Source organism: Lipotes vexillifer, unplaced genomic scaffold, assembly GCF_000442215.2.
Source record: "Lipotes vexillifer unplaced genomic scaffold, Lipotes_vexillifer_v1.1 scaffold496, whole genome shotgun sequence".
NCBI lineage: Eukaryota > Metazoa > Chordata > Mammalia > Artiodactyla > Lipotidae > Lipotes > Lipotes vexillifer.
The window spans coordinates 2,080,678-2,094,214 of NW_006786690.1; the positions used below are offsets into that span (position 1 = coordinate 2,080,678).

Genomic DNA, 13,537 nt, shown 5'->3' on the forward strand with positions numbered 1-13,537 from the left:
AAAAAAAAAAAAAAAAAAAAAAAAAAAAAGCAGATGAATCTAGAATCTCAAAAAAGTAGCATTCATAATGTTTGGCATAACATTTTTACAAATGACTAGTGTTACATGAAGATGTAGGAAAATGTGACCCATAACCACGAGAGAAAACAGTCAACAGGGACAGACCCAATGATGACAAAGATGTTGGCATAAAAAGACTTTTTGAAAAGCTATTACAAATATGCCTTAGGACTTAAAAGAAAATCTGGAAACAATGAGTGAACAGATGTGAAAATTGGAGAGCCCAAAACAATGAAAAAGGCCCAAATGGAAATTCTAGAAGTAAAAACATACATGAAAATTAAAAATTCACTGGGTGGGCTTAACAACAGATTACATACTACAGAAGAAAAGTTCAGTGAAATTGAAGATGGGTTAATATAAATTACCCACACCAAAGCACAGAGATAAAGACTGAAAAGAAAATGAACACAGACTCAGTGACTTCTAGGAAAATATCAAGCAAATTAACTTATATGTAAGTTGAGTTCTAAAAGAAAGACAGATTAGGGTAGGAAAAATATTGAAAAAATATGGGCCAAAATTTTTCCAAACTTGAAGAAAAATATCAACCCATAGACACAAGAATCTCAACAAGCCCCAAGAAGGATAAACAATCACATCCACATTTAGGCACAGCATAGTCAAATGACTTAAAAACAAAGAGAAAATCTTAATAGCATCCAACAGGAAGGGAAAGACATTACATGCAGGGGAATATACTCTAATCTCTTATCAGAAACAATGCAAGTTACAAGACAATGGGTCTTTCATGTAAAGAAAGGGAGGAAAAATCAACTTAAAATTCTATATCAAGCAAAAATATCCTTTTAAAAGGAGGGCAAAATAGAGACACTTTCAGAAAACAAAAGCTCCAAGCATTTGTCACCAGTAGACCTACACTAAAAGAAATGTTCAGAGGAATTCAATTTACAGGTTCAAGGCAAATCCAATCAGAATCCCAGCAGGATTTTTCTGACATGCTTATTCATGCTTATTCTCAAATGTAGGCAAAAATGCAAAGGATTTATAATAACTAAAGCCGTTTTGAAAAAGAAGTTCAAAGATGGAGGAATCATGCTGTTTTTTTTTTTTTTTTTCCTGTACACAGGCCTCTCACTGCTGTGGCCTCTCCCGCTGCGGAGCACAGGCTCCAGACGCACAGGCCCAGCGGCCATGGCCCATGGGCCCAGCTGCTCCACGGCATGCGGGATCCTCCCGGACCGGGGCACGAACCCGCGTCCCCTGCATCGGCAGGCGGACTCTCAACCACTGTGCCACCAGGGAAGCCCCATGCTACCTGTTTTTAAGACTTACTATAAAGCCCCAGCATCAAGACAGTATGAATTGAAACAAGGACCTACTGTATAGCACAGGGAACTATATTCAATATCTTATAATAACCTATAATGGAAAAGAATCTGAAAAAGGTCATATATCTATATCTATATATCTGAATCACTTTGCTGTACACCTGAAACTAACACAACATTGTAAATCAACTATACTTCAATAAAAAAACAGAAAAAAAACCCCAAAACCAAAAATCCCCAGAAATAGCAAGATGGTTGGCTTATTACTCAGCCATAAAAAAGAACAAAATAATGCCATTTGCAGCAACATGGATAGACCTAGAGATTGTCATACTGAGTGAAGTCAGACACAGAAAGACAAATATCATATGATATCACTTATATGTGGAATCTAAAAAAAGGGTACAAATGAACTTATTTACAAAACAGGAGTAGAGTCACAGATCTAGAAAACAAACTTATGCTTATCAGGGGATAAGGTGGGGGCAGGAGGACAAACTGGGAGATTGGGATTGACATACACACACTACTATATACAAAATAGATAACCAATAAGAACCTACTGTATAGCACAGGGAACTCTACTCAATACTCTATAATGGCCTACATGAGAAAAGAATCTAAAAAAGAGTGGAAATCCGTATATGTATAACTGATTCACTGCTGTACACCTGAAAGTAACACAACATTGTAAATCAACTATACTCCAATAAAATTTTTTGAATTAAAAAAAAAACTGATACAAAAAAATGAACGAGAACTCAAAAAAAATGACGGTTAGCTCAAACACACTCATACTAATAATTACACTAAAAAAAAGTATGAATTGGCATAAAGACAAATCAATAGAACAGAAGTGTCCAGAAATACAGCTACATACATATAGTAAATTAAGCTAACATGGCATCAAAGCAATTCAATGGGGAAAAGAAAGCTTTTTCAACAAATGGTGCTAAACAACTGGACATTTAAATGAAAATAAAGAACTTCAACCCCTACCTCACACCATATACAAAAATTAATTTGAAGCAGATGAGAGACCTAAATGTAAAAACTAAAATGATAAAGCTTCTGGAATTAAAAGGAGACTATCTTCATGACCTTGGGGTAGACAAAGAATTTTTTTTTGAAAGTACACACAAAAGTACTAACCATAAAAGAAAACATTGATACACTGGACTTCATCAAAATTTAAAACTTCTGCTCTTTGACTGACACTATTAAGAAAATGAAAAGACAAACCATAGAGTATGAGTATATACATCTGACAAAGGACATATCCAAAATGAGCAAAGGATTTCTAAAATTCAATAAGATAATAAACACTCAATTTTTTTTTAATTTAAAAAAGGGGGGCAAAAGATCTGAACACAGACTTAAAAGAAAGATAAAGAAATGGCAGATAAACATATGAAAAGATGTTCAATATCAATAGTTAAAAGGGAAACAAAAATTAAAACCACAATTAAGGGGACTTCCCCGGTGGCACAGTGGTTAAGAAGCTGCCTGCCAATGCAGGGGACACGGGTTCAAGCCCTGGTCCAGGAAGATCCCACAGGCCGCAGAGCAACTAAGCCTGTGCACCACAACTACTGAGCCTGCACGCCACAACTACTGAGCCCAAGTGCCACAACTACTGAAGCCCACGCACCTGGAGCCCATGCTCCACAACAAGAGAAGCCCACGCACCACAACGAAGAGTAGCCCCTGCTGGCCACAACTAGAGAAAGCCTGCATGCAGCAACGAAGACCCAACACAGCCAAAAATAAAAATTAATTAATTAATTTTTAAAAACCACACACACACAATTAAGGGACTTCCATGGTGGTCCAGTGGGTAAGACTCTGCGTTCCCAATGCAGGGGTTCTGGATTCGATCCCTGGTCAGGGAACTAGATCCCGCATGCATGCCACAACTAAGAGTCTGCATGCTGCAACTAAGAAGTCCTCATGCCACAACTAAAGATGCTGCATGCCACAACGAAGATCCGGCATGCCGCAACTAAGACCCAGCCCAGCCAAAATAAATGAATGAATAAATTAATAAATATTTTTTAAAAAACACCACAATTAAATATCACTACACATCAAATATCATGGCTAAACCTAAAAAGGTGTACTATACCAAGTGTTGGTGGAAATGCAGAACTCTCAACACTTTGCTGATGGGTCTAACTACTTGGGAAAAGTGTTTCCAGTTTCTTTTAAGTTAAACATACATTTACTCTATGAGCCAGCAATTATACTCCTAGATATTGACACATATGAAAATATACCTAAAGAATTGTGCATAAAATGTTCATAACAGCTTGATAGCCAAACACTGGAAACAACCAAAAAGTCCAACCACAGGTGAATGGATAAACAAATTGTGGGATATTCATACAACAGAATACATCTCAACAATGAAAAGGAATGAAACACTGATACACACAACATGAAGGAATTTCAAAAACATTAGCCTCAGTGAAAGAAGCCTTGAGCAGAATGGCATATATGGTACTACTCCATTTAGTTGAAGTTCTAGAACAGGTGAAACTAATCTCTGGCAACAAATCAAAACAGTGGTTGGGGGTGGATGATGGGAGACTGCTTGGGAAGGAGCGGAGGGAACTTTCTCAGATGATGGGAATGTTCTATATCTTCATAGGGGTGTGGCTTATATGGTTTTCTGCAATTGTTAAAATTGAGCAAACTTTGTATTTAAGATCTGTGCATTTCCCTATATGTAAGTTATACTGAAATAAATAGATAGCACCTGCATCACAGGGTTGTTGTAAAAAAATAAGATGAGAACACAAAACACAGGCATTGAGAGGCCGGCAGTCTTACCTAAATGACTCATCAGGCCCTATGGGACACGCTGTATTGCACAGTGGATTTTATGGTGACCCCAAGTCATGGCAGAGGTGGAACGAGGGGAGAAGAATCTACTATTATTCAGCCACTGAAAATGGTTGTTATTTAGTGAAAGGTGTTTGCCTAGAAGTTTCGCCTGTAGAGCAGCTGACTCCCAGAGCATGCCAGGTGAAATCATAATTATTGCTTATCTATTTAGGACACTAATCAGCACGCCCAAGTTTCTTCTGTAAAAGTTACCACTCTGGTACTGCACTAAAACAGATGGACAACCTCCCTAGTCTTAGCCTTTAATTAATGAAAATTCAGAGTTAAGAGACATACTCAGACCCCCTTGTGAGTAAGAGCTGTTCTGACCACCTGCCTATTGAGTTTGGAGAGCCCTCAACCCAAATCTTAGAAAACAGCCTTCTCAAGGGAAGAAATACCTACAACTGGACCACCACACTGAGGCCACAGACTGCAGCTATGGTCTCCGTGGCTTCAGTTCTCTTTGGGGATGGAGACACCAAAAAACAGGTCTGACAGTGATCTCAGCCACACCCTGCATTTAAGAGAAACAAAACCATACTGCCTTGGCTATTAACTAGCCCCCAGAGCCTAGTGGGGGTGAAAGAGGGAAGGGGAGTGGGACTGAGGTCCTTGAGTCCTCAGAAGTCCTTAAGGAATCTCCAGTTTTTTTCTTACCATCATCTGCCATGAGAATACAGAGCTTAAAAAGTCTGTTGTTTTCCCCAAATTATGCAAATACTTGTGCATTAGGCCTTGGCCCCAGGATAGTGGGAAATCAAGAACCAGAGCTTATTTGAATGAGCCTGGTCTTTTTGGACTGCAGATGCACAGAACTGGAATAATAATAATCCTTGGTTCATGACACTCACCCCTGCTCCAAGTATGGCCCCTCTTTTAAAGTTAATGTAATAAATGCCCATTATGCTCTCCTGAATCCTGTCCATAATACCCTTGTTAAGTCTTTCCTGACCTGGCTAAAGAAAGCAAGGCAGCGAGAGAATTTCCTGAAGTCCCCACCACACCTCCCTTAGTGCAGACTTGACTTAGGATGCAGACTCAGGCACCTTCCCCCACGCCAGAGACAGTACCCACAGGCTGGTTGCCCACCTAGATTACCAAACAGCTTCCCTGCATGGGGCTTTCCAATCTGTGAACCTGATTTATTTTCTTCAGTAAGAGAAAAGACGTAAGTCCTTTGAGCAAAGTATGCCTGATATACATCACGATATTTATTTTTTGGTGGAGTAATGGATCAGTCTTCGGGAAAAGCTAGAGAAAAGGCATTTCTTGAGCTCAGATGTAAATCAGTCACTCTGAAAACTGCAGGGTAATCTATGTGCTTACCCCCCTGCTAACTAAAGTGTGAAATAAGCAGCTGACTTTTAAAAGTCATTGTACTATTTGTTTCTAAAGCTAACACTAAAAACAGAGTTAAGGATGTGAGGCCTGAGAAGCAATTGCTCTTGGAATGCCTGCACCAAGTCCCTAAAATTATGGTGCAGCTCACAATGAAAGCAGAGATCCACCCAACCTGTGGGTGTTAAGTCATACACCTGGTGGGGACAAGGTCTAAGCTTTGGTCTACTTGCAGTGCTCAGTTCTAAGGAAGAAGAATGAAGTGTATAGCTGGGCTTATGACGTAAGGGTCTCCCAAGGGACCTGTCTGGTTAATATAGGGCAATCTTCCTGTCTATATGAAATGTATCATAGAGCAGGACAAGAGAGAAACGGAAGGACAAGGGGGAAATATCTTCACTGGATTTTCAACTGAAACAGAGCTCTTCAAAGGAAAGCTATTTAAATCTGAGGTGTTCCTAATATTAATTATCCTGAACATCTCACAGCCTCAGATTCACATGCTACAAAGAACACAAAGCCTTTTAATTTTTCTACCTGTCCCTGGGACTAGCAGTGATAAATCAGATATACAGAGAAACCACACATGACTAACGAACCAGCCCATTAATGGGGAGCAAAGATCATTTGCCAAGATGACTTATTCAGACATACTCACATATCACAATGAGCAATATCCTGGAGGCTTAACACAGCAGACATGGAAGGCAAGAGCTGGGGCACTCCCTGCCAAGTCTCAGAGACTCCAGAGTGATTCGGGCATCCTCCAGATGCCTGCTATCCAGGCATGAAAGATTTTACTCACGGCTGCCACCTCTCCAGTCCCTTTAAGTTAGACTTGCACTTGGAAAATTACTGCAACTTCTAAAAGGCTTCTTGGGTCACAGAGCCAAGCCCCCAAACCTTGCTGTGGCCCCTACTCTATGACTCTTAGATTCCATGTACCCTCAGGAAGAAGACCCAGCTTCTGCCACCAGTAACCTTAACTGTTAGTTTATAGATCTTTCCTGTAGCCACTCTGGGCTCCAACTAAGTATCTGGGCTCCAACTAAGTGTCATATCCTATTCTAGGTGCTTGGGCAGATCCGTAAACAAAACAGCAAACAGGTGGGAGCGAGGGAGAGAAAAGGCTCCCCTAAATGCCAGTCTCTTCATTTTACCACGAAAACTGAGGCCCAGTGATAAACAGGAATTTTCCCCTGAGGCCAAGGTTGATGGCATGGCTAGGACTTGAACCCAGGTTAGACACTCAGGGCGGCTGCCACATACAGTGGTGCATAAGGGCACTGGGCAGAGGGGACGGGGATGGGGGTAAAATTCAATCCACATTGTTCCTATGGGCTAGGGGCAGCCCCACTCCAGTGCTATGTTCTCACAGCCCTACTCTGCCCAATTCCCTTTAACAAAAGCTCCCTTCACTGAAGGGACAACTGAGGTGCTCCAGATCAGCAACCAACCATCATTAGTAGGACACAACATAGGTTGAAACCTTTCACTGGGATGTAACCCTGACAAGCTATTCACTCCCAACTCTTGTCATGTGTAAGAAAAGTCTATTGAACTTGAAGAGAAACCCACCTATGACCAAGGTCCCCTAAAATAATTATAACAATAATTTCCTATATAATCATCAGATCTGAAAGGAAAGGCTGCTAGCAAGCTGTTTCTCACTCTCACCAACCCCTTTACTCTCCACGATCCCAAGAGGAGGATCTGTCACTGTTCAATCCCATCTTTAAAATTCAATATGGGTGAGAGGAATACTTAACTTAATCAACTATGTGAATATCTACTCTTGACTAGGTGCTAGGGATACAACAGTGAACACCATCACCATCATCAACAACAACACAACATTTTCCCTTACTTCATGGAACTAAGACATGCCGAAAACAGCTGGGAAAAGCCCAGCTGCTAAGGAGTCCCTGGCCAGACTGGCAGTCTACTTAGGGGCCAGGTCTGGAAGCAAGAGTTTGTGACCAGCCTCTTCCCCCCTCTCTCATCCCATTTTACAGAAGGAAAAATAAAGCCCAGGAAGGAGAGGAGGTGGCTTGTCCAAAGTCAGACAGTTGAGCTGAGACTCGAATCAATGTCCTCCGGGTTCCCCTTTCCACCACACTGCCTCCTCCAAGGTTCCAAAATTGCGAACTGAGGAGAAAATGTTGGTTCTAGTGACAGATTGTTTCCTGATGTGTCTACACCGAGAACATGCAGCTTCAGCCCATCTTATCAGCAGAGACCTTGAGCCCATGTCCATCTCTCAAACTAGAATGTTCATAAGTATGCTTCATTGATCTAGAGCCCAAGTGTCCAGTCTTTATTCACTCTCATTTATCACCCTCTCTGAATCTCTCTTGAAGTTTACTTTCGCTTTAAAAACCTCATCTTATAAGAACAGAGCCCTTTTTATCTGATGCTAGCTGTCCCTCTGCTCCTGAGGTCTAATCAATCCACGTCTGGAAAAAAAACAAGCCAGAGAGGAAAGCAACAGTCCCTTTTATGAAAACAGGCACCTTTCTAAAATGATCTACCCGTGGGCATGGCACAGATAGAAATTTAAATGAGAAGGAAATAAAGACATCCTCCAGCAATTGTCAACTGCATTCCTCATCAGGTGGGACACCAGGGAAGTTAACTGTGTGTTAACAGCTAAAACAAACACTCTGCCCCACATTTTTTCAGGTTGTTTGGGGAGCGGGGGAGGTCCAAACTCAAGAAGCCTGAAGAGAAAATGGGCTTCAAAATATAATAAGTGTATATAGTCCCGTCCCGTCCATTCTGAGGAGCTTAAGGTCTTCAAGATAGTAAGAGGGGGCTCACTGAACAACTGCAGGTATAGACAAGCAGGCTTCCAGCTACTACCAGGGGTGTACAGCGATGCCAGATAGAAAGATCCAGACATCTGGCAACCAACACAGACCTCCACCCACTGTGTTACTTTACATCCACCTGCAAAGAAGAGTCTCCACACCTCCCACCACCCCCAGCCTCTGCCCACAAGAGAGGTTCTCTTTGTATTGAGGGGCAGAACCTGGTCCCCCACTAGACAGCCCACCCTCCTTCCCACATGGCTCCCAACCGCAGGCTCTCAGAAATGGGTTCCATATCTAGATGCAAATGCAGAAAGCACCTTTTGAAGAGGGCAGCAAGTAACTCTTAATCCTTTGGGGCAGCCTTTTAAAGATCTGATGGCAGCTCTCCACCCCGTGAAAAACTGCATGCATATAGTTTATACGTAATTTCACTGCGGGTTACTGCCCTCCAAGGAGGTCTGAAAGGGTTAATGTTTTCAGAGGCAGCTTTAGGAAAGGGAGCTGGGGTGGTTCAGGTGAGTATTCAACAACACAGCTCCTTAACCAGTGGGGGAGAAATGATGCCCCTTTCTTAGCTACTGCAAGTTCCAGGCTTCAATTAACCTTTGGGATTTCAACAAGAATTTGGAAACTGAGAGTGTGTGCTTGCACACGGGAAACAAGGACTCATCTTTGTGGTTTCCTATACTGACATCACAAAATGTCCAGTGACTGCTAGTTAAGATAGAGTCTCCACAGGGCTTAGCATAGAAGGCTGAGTAACAACAGCAGAGATAAGTAGGGAGAGGTGAGCGTTGGGAGACAGGATACACTGGACAAGGAGAGGAGGACAGCTAAGCTCTCCACTGGCTCTAAGCAGGTCTTGACAGGGCAGGTCCTGACTCTTGCTGCCTGCTCTCCCTGGAAATCAGGGCAGACTTGCTGACTGCTCTGCAGCAAACCAAGAAGTCCAGACAGAAGCAGTCCTTTCATTCTGGGTCCACCGGGATGGGGGGAGCATCCTCTCCTTTCTAGGGAGGAGACCCTGGCCCACTGCTTGCCCACAGCCCCCTCGTGGCCCGGGGGTGTCACTGCAGCCCCCTCTGCAGTGCTGGGCAAAAACCTCGCGCAGGCGGCTCCAACAGTAGGCAGCTCTAACAGGGGTTGAGCAGAACATTTAGTTATCAGTGGTGGCTTGGCAACTGTCTTCAAGCCACGGTGAGGCTGCGTTTGCTTTTGGTTTCTTAAATTAAGACTAAGATTCAGACTCAAAGTGATCCTTCTAACCCCTCTCTGGTACAATCCCTACAGGGAACAAGTCCAAGACCTGCTACATTAAGCCAATAACCTCAGAGCTTCTGTAACATTACCAACGCCTTAGGGATCATTGCTCCTTGCATCACATGCAATTACGTACAGCTGTTCCAAAGCTCAATAGAAACAGTTAGCAAGAATGCACAACATCCTCTGGCTTGTAGGTTGCTGGCTAGACTACAAAATACTTGCAGGTCACCAAATACCCCCCAAATCCTGGCTTTCCAGGTAGCAGATCCTAAAGGGGGTTGGGAGATGTCACGATTTAAAGACACACATTGAGAAACAACATGGCTCTTGGTCCCTTCAAACAGAAAGGGTGTCCATTAATGAGCCTAACTAGCAACTCCACAAAAATCTTATTAACATCTCCACAAAGGGAGGGAGCAGGCCCCACCTGGGCTGAGGACTGGACTGGAAAGACCAGAGTCTGGGGGTGGGGGAAAGTTGGTCCAGTGGTTCAGCTACCATCGGGGGTGGGGATGATTAACTGAACCCGGTAGTGGAAAATGGTGCAGGCAGGAGTGAAGGTGGGAAGTTTGGGAGGAGGGTATAGAGTGTGCCTGGAGGACCTAGAGTAGACCAGGGAGCCCGGGAGTGACTGGGCCCAGGGGAAATGGATGGAAGCACAAGACGGTCTTTTCTTTTGTGTGGGGAGAAGAGTCCTTACCTCCTTGATTTTCTCCCGCTGGCTTTGAACTAGGCTCTGGGGCTCCTTACTCTTGTCGGCCCTAGTGCCCAGGACCGGGTGGCGGAGGCGGCTTCGGAAGGCGTTGAAGTCAAAGCTAGAGGAGATGCTCCCCTCCTGCGGTCTGAGGGCCGTGGCGCTGCTGCCCCGGGCCGCCGTGGCCTCCTCCCGCGGCCCGGTGGGGCGGGTGCGCCGCAGCCACCCTTTCCTGCGGCGGGGGCTGGCTTGGCTCCTGGGGTCGTCCTCACCCGGGGCTGGAGCCGCGGGGGCCGGGTTCGGAGGCGACTCCTGCTCGCGGGTCAGGGGGTGGCCGGCGACTTGGGCCACTGCCTCCAGGCCGGGCTGCTGGGTCCGGGGGGCCAGGAAGAGGCGCTTGAGGCGAGAGGAGTTGGGCAGCAGGAACAGGGCCCCGAAGCACAGGGTGACGAGGCCGGAGAGGAAGAGAAGGAAAAGGAACTTCTGCGGCAGCCGCAGCCCCCACGGGGAGGCCGGGACGAAGCCGGGCACTTTCCTCATGAGCATCGTTGCCGGGCACGGGGCTGGGGACAGTCAGTTCCGGCCGGGCCCCTGAGGCCCTGAGAGTCCAGGCACTTGTCAGCAGGGGGTTCGGCGAGGGGAGGTCGTCGAGGGGCGCCGCCCGGGGTGGGGGCCCCTGAGAGTTTCGCCCTGCGGGGGCTGCTCCTAAAGTTCAGGGAGTTTGGAGCGAGTCCTCCTGCGCCGGGACGGGGGAGCAGCGGCCTCGGCGGGGCCCGGGCGAGCGAGGCGGCACGGCTCGGGGCCCGGGCCCGCAGGGGTCAACCGCGCGCCGCAGCCTTCCCTCCGGCCGCCGCGCGGCCCCTCCTCGCAGCGGCCGGAGCCCGCGGGGCCCGCGGTTTCCCGCGCTGCGGCGGCCGCCGGGGCCGTCACATGCCGTCCGCGGCGCCCAGGCTGTCGGCGCGGAGAGGCGCACGCAGGCCTCGTCCCCGCTCCGAGCCGCCCTCAGCCCCTCGGCCCAAAGTTTTAGATTCAGAAGCAGTTTCCAGAGGGGGTCGGCTCCGGGGGAGAGGTGGCGGCGGGGCCGGCGTGTCAGCTGCGCTCCGAGAGCGCGCCGGCCCGGCCGGGTCGCGACAGTGCCGGGGCTTGGCTATAGGGACACGTCTACAACTTTGCTCCGCCGCAGAGCGGGCGCCGGGGAGAGAGGGCAGGCACTTCTGAGCTTGCGGAGCAGGGTCTTCCCGGGCCCCCGGGAGCGGAGGGATGCCGGGCCCCCTGTCTGGAGCCCGGCGCCTTTCGCGACCAGCCGCAGCGGGGCGGCTGCAGCTGCGCCCGGGAGTGCGGGCTCCCGTCCAGCCAACTCGGTAGGGCTCCGGGTTCCTGCTGGGATCACCTGTTCCTGGTCCCCGCCGGCTCCGCGGAGCGCGCAGTCCCGGCTGCGCCTCCCCAGCCGCAGCTAGCGTCCTCACCGCGGCCGCTCCAGACGGGCCGCTGCCGCCGTAGACTGAGCCGCCGCGCCGCCGCCGCCGCTGCCGAGCCTGCGCCCCACAGGCGCGCACACCACCCGGACGCCCCCGCCGCTACCGCGGTAGCTCGGGTTTTCACTGAGACAGCACCCGCGGCCCCGCCTCCCGCCGGGCCCCGCCTTCGGGCCACGCCCACTGCGCGCCCCGTGGTCCACCTCCGCCGCGACGCCGTAGCCAGGCCAATGGCCTCGCGGCTGGGGTAGGGGGTGCGGGGGCCTAAGCCCGGGTGGGGCGAGGAGCTGGGACTCCAAGCCACGCCCCCTCCCTCGAAGGGCCAGCGCCGCGCACACTCCCCCCATCCCACCAGCACCAATGGTCCAGCTGCGCGGGGTTGGCGGGGGTGGAGAGAGGAGCGAGGTCATTGGCTGCCTCGGAGGGATCCCCGTTGGGCCGCAGTCGCCCATTGGTTAGTGCCCAGCATTCGCTGGACTGGGAGCAACCGAGACGTCCCCTGTACCCCCAACCCTCGCCGCTCCGGTTGTTGGTCCCCTGGAGGGGGCAGGATATCCAGCTGGTCTGGAGGGCTCTGGCGGTCGTTCGGTAACCTCACTCACCCCTCAGTGCCAGTCCAGGATTGGCAGGGGGCGGGGGCCTGCCCAGCGGTCCCGAGGGCTTCCGCGGGAGCCGCGGTGGTGCTGCTGTGGCACGCTGAGGACGGGCTGGGCCTGGCTAAGGCAGTGTTTCCACTGCACCCCCCGCAGACCACAGCTCTGCCTTCCTTTGCCTACGGGCCCCAAACCAGGCCGGGGCCCCTGGGTGGGACAGGGAGGGATGCTAAGCACAGCGGTGCGAGTGCAAGGAAGGAGAAGGAACCTTGGTCGTGTGCGTAGAAGACCACACACAGCATGTGACATGCGTACCCAGATGCCTGCGTGTTTATGTGCACATGTGTGCTTCTATGCGTAGCTCCAGATGCACTCAGGGACTGCATGTGGGTGTGTACCTGCACACAAACATACACTTAATTTAGGTATGTGATTATACCAAAGCACTTAATTTAGGTATAAGTGATTATACCAAAGCACATGTAATACATATTAGTACAAATATTGACATGTACACACATACCCACAGACACACAACAGATAGGTCCAAACACACGTACACACTGCCAGGCGTATATTCCCAGACACAGATGTGCCTCGACCTCAAGGCCCTCACACTTTCCTCCTCGGACTCAAGTCTCTCTGTGCCTTCCCCTCCTATTAAACCCAAGGCAAAGAAACATTGTGCTGTGTGGGTCTTTCACGCAAAACACTTTATAGAGACAAATAACAGCAGAGGGAGAGACAAATTAAGAGGTGTAATAGGCAAGAGGGAAAATATCTGCTTTCAGCTGCAATTTAAAATGAAATGCAGCGTTGATGAGACAGAAAATACTGCAGGGAGGCCTTTCCGACAGAAGAAGCGGCCCAGACAGGCTCTCCTAAATCTTGCTTATTCCCTGAGGCCTGTTACCCTTGGCCGTTGGGACTCAGACATCCTTCTGCCTCTGGCCAGGCCACTGACAGCAGACCCTCCCCTGATGTTTAAATACCCTTGGCATGTAAATTTCTTTCAATTGAGAATAAAAGATAGCTCTGGGTAACAGGTGCAAATATTTTGGTCACTGGCGATGACTAGTCCCTCCCAACCCCACAAGCACACCTGGCTTAAATGTAAAAT

The 13,537-nt window shown here is 48.2% G+C and overlaps 1 protein-coding gene across 1 annotated transcript in view; it reads right to left on the reverse strand.

The window, feature by feature from the left end:
• MAN1C1 (mannosidase alpha class 1C member 1) overlaps window positions 1-10,895 on the reverse strand; it is a 128,995-nt gene extending 118,100 nt beyond the window's left edge. Inside the window, exon 1 of the mRNA XM_007459137.1 lies at window positions 10,356-10,895. Within this exon, the coding sequence (XP_007459199.1) occupies window positions 10,356-10,895 (540 nt within the window). The remainder of the gene's footprint in view (window positions 1-10,355) is intronic.
• Window positions 10,896-13,537: the final 2,642 nt, after the last annotated feature.